Source organism: Sardina pilchardus, chromosome 17 (assembly GCF_963854185.1).
Source record: "Sardina pilchardus chromosome 17, fSarPil1.1, whole genome shotgun sequence".
Lineage (NCBI taxonomy): Eukaryota > Metazoa > Chordata > Actinopteri > Clupeiformes > Clupeidae > Sardina > Sardina pilchardus.
This window is the reverse complement of record NC_085010.1, coordinates 29,924,757-29,927,423: the sequence shown is the minus strand read 5'-3', so window position 1 is coordinate 29,927,423 and position 2,667 is coordinate 29,924,757. Positions and strand designations below refer to the sequence as shown.

Sequence of the window (2,667 nt, the reverse complement as noted above, 5' to 3'; positions counted from 1 at the left end):
TCTCTCTCCCTACTCTCTCTCTCTCTCTCTCTCTCTCTCTCTACTCTCTCTCCCTACTCACTCTCTCTCCCTACTCTCTCTCTCTCTCTCTCTCTCTCTCTCTCTCTCTCTCTCTCCCTACTCTCTCTCCCTACTCTCTCTCTCTCCCTACTCTCTCTCTCCCTACTCTCTCTCTCTCTCTCTCTCTCTCTCTCTCTCTCTCTCTCTCTCTCTCTCTCTCTCCCCGCTGCAGGCCTGGTGCAGGATTCCCGTCAGCATGTACCAGACTGTGGTGACCAGCCTCGCCCAGGGCAGTCGGCCCATGCAGGTAGCCATGGCACCGGTGGCCACGCGCATCGAGAACACGATGACGCTCGACGGGCAGGCCGTGGAGGTGGTGACCCTAGAGCAGTGACACACTCCCCCCCTGCAGGTGTTTGGGACGGGCAGCGTCGACCCCCAGTAGCGCCCCCCGGAGGGCGGGGGGAGGTTTCCGGGTGCTGGGGAGGCGGTACACCTGTTTTCACACACTGTAATATATGCGTTGTATAAAGACAAAAAAATATTGCTATATATTTTTGACTTTTTACACCTGCAGGGGATTTACAGGTTCTAGGATCATTATCAATGCATCAATGCAGTGTAAAAAGAGGATATTTCTTTTTTTGGAGGGGGGGAGGGGGGGGGGGTTGTGTTTGTTTCTTGTTATGAATTTTTCATTTTCTTTTTTAGCTTTCTGATGTTGAGGGTCTAGAGTATTTAGTATTTATTTTTTAAAGCATTCAGCAAAGCGAAAGGAGGCAAACCAAAAACCAAGGGTGGGATGGGGTTGAGCCTGTGGCCTGCCCCCACACTCTCGTACCACACACACGACTCCATTTCATCCTTACGTGTGCATTGCATTTGTTTTTCCTTTGTTTTTGTTTTTGTTTTTGAGCTCTTGGAATGAGGCATTTTTTTTATCTGTAGGTTACAGGCACTGGCAGGTCCCCCAAGATGTGTCCCATCTCACATTCACTCTTGTCTCCGTATAAAAACAAAACACCCAGACCACCCTCCGTATGTTTTGCCTTCATCACAGACTGCATTAAATGTGACTCTTCTCTGTCATGGTCGTGGTCACTTTTCCGGCTCAGTGCACAAGGGTTCGTTTAATACGCGTATGGAATTTCAGTTGTTCATTTTTGTATATCGAACAAAGAGATTGACAGTGATTGCAGCTAAAAAAAAATGGGTGGCCTGGTATGTAAGTGTGTAAGAATGTGTGTGTGTGTGTGTGTGTGTATGTAGGTATGTATGGGTGTGTGTGTGTGTGTGTGTATGTTTGTATGTATGTATGAACTGCCAAGGAAGCCATTTTGAAATCAAAGTACACTGCCTCTTTTTGTCTGTCCCACTCTTGTCTGGTGGCTTTCCTGGGTGTTTTAAATGCATATCTACTATGAAAAAATGCTTTGTGTGTGTGTGTGCATCTCCCTTAGGAGTGTTTCTCCTGTGCAACATTTTATACATTTTGATGAAAAATAAGAGTAAACCGCTGTATCCATTTGAATGGAACTTTATTTAAAGAAAATGACATTGGTATTGAAATTTCAGAAGACAAGACAAATTGTATAATGTTGGATGGGACTGACAGATGGACAATGAGGAAATCAAGGCATGTGGTCTATGTGAGCTCCAAATAAAATTCACAAAAAAAAAAAAAAAAAAAGATGTTATGTCATAACTTGGGTCCGTTTTCTTTTACTTCCATCTTTTGGCTTAGCGTTCTCCCAAATGTCCATCTTGCCTCACTTCACTGTTTATTTCCTCCTCCCCCTCATCTTCCTCATCTCCCTCCTCCTCCTCCTCCTCCTGCCTCTCTGGGTTTAGCCTTTTTGCCAGGTCACTCACTGGTTACTGCTCCCTCCCAGTTGTGTCATGAAAACTCGATGACCTCTCTCGCCGTCCCCCAGCACCTTACACACTGGCACTGACGGCACCCACTCCTCTTCCTCACGGCTGCGGTGGTGGACAAGCGGGGGCCTAGTTGCATCATAAGCTCTGATCCCTCCCCCTCAGTTAAAGCCTGGATTTACGGCCAGTGCCCTTCTGCTGTATTGGGGGGGCGGGAGGAGGAGGGGGGGGGATCCTGGTTTAATCCGACAGGCGTCACCACACATCCCACTCTGCCTCCAGATTATTACTTACACAGTTTGCTTGGAGGTAGTGGGTTCAGTCACTGGAACATTTCAACAGAATGTTTCCCCCTTGCCCAGAGCGGCAACTGGAGTTCATAGAGGGACATTCAACCTGAGTTGTGGGAGAAAATTTGGTGACGGCACACAGGTCCTGGTGTGCGGGATATGGGTTTTGGGGTGACCGGCATGCTGGTGACCGGGTTGCCACGGCAGCTGGCCGGGGGAGGGGGGGGGGGGGGGGGTGAGGCGATGGGCCGGAGGAGCTGGAGGCGGCCACAGGCGTGCGTCACTACCCTGGGCAGGGCCAGATTAAGACGGCCTTATTAGTGCGCTTTCTGGGAAAGGACCAAGTCCTATGCACTTCCTCACCCATGGCACAGAAGGACCTGCCAGGCGTACTGTACTGTAGGTGGGTGGACACCTGTGTAGTGTCACATAGACACAACTGATTATCTCCAGGGGATACCCCCCACTTCAGAAGCTCATTCCTCGGTATATACTGTATATC

General features: G+C 49.1%; 1 protein-coding gene across 1 annotated transcript in view; it reads left to right on the top strand.

Annotated features, from left to right (window-relative positions):
• nrf1 (nuclear respiratory factor 1) overlaps positions 1 to 649 on the top strand; it is a gene marked incomplete in the record, with an annotated part of 25,360 nt that extends 24,711 nt beyond the window's left edge. The window contains 1 exon segment of the mRNA XM_062518036.1: positions 245 to 649. Coding sequence (XP_062374020.1) covers positions 245 to 394 — 150 coding nt within the window.
• Positions 650 to 2,667: the final 2,018 nt, after the last annotated feature.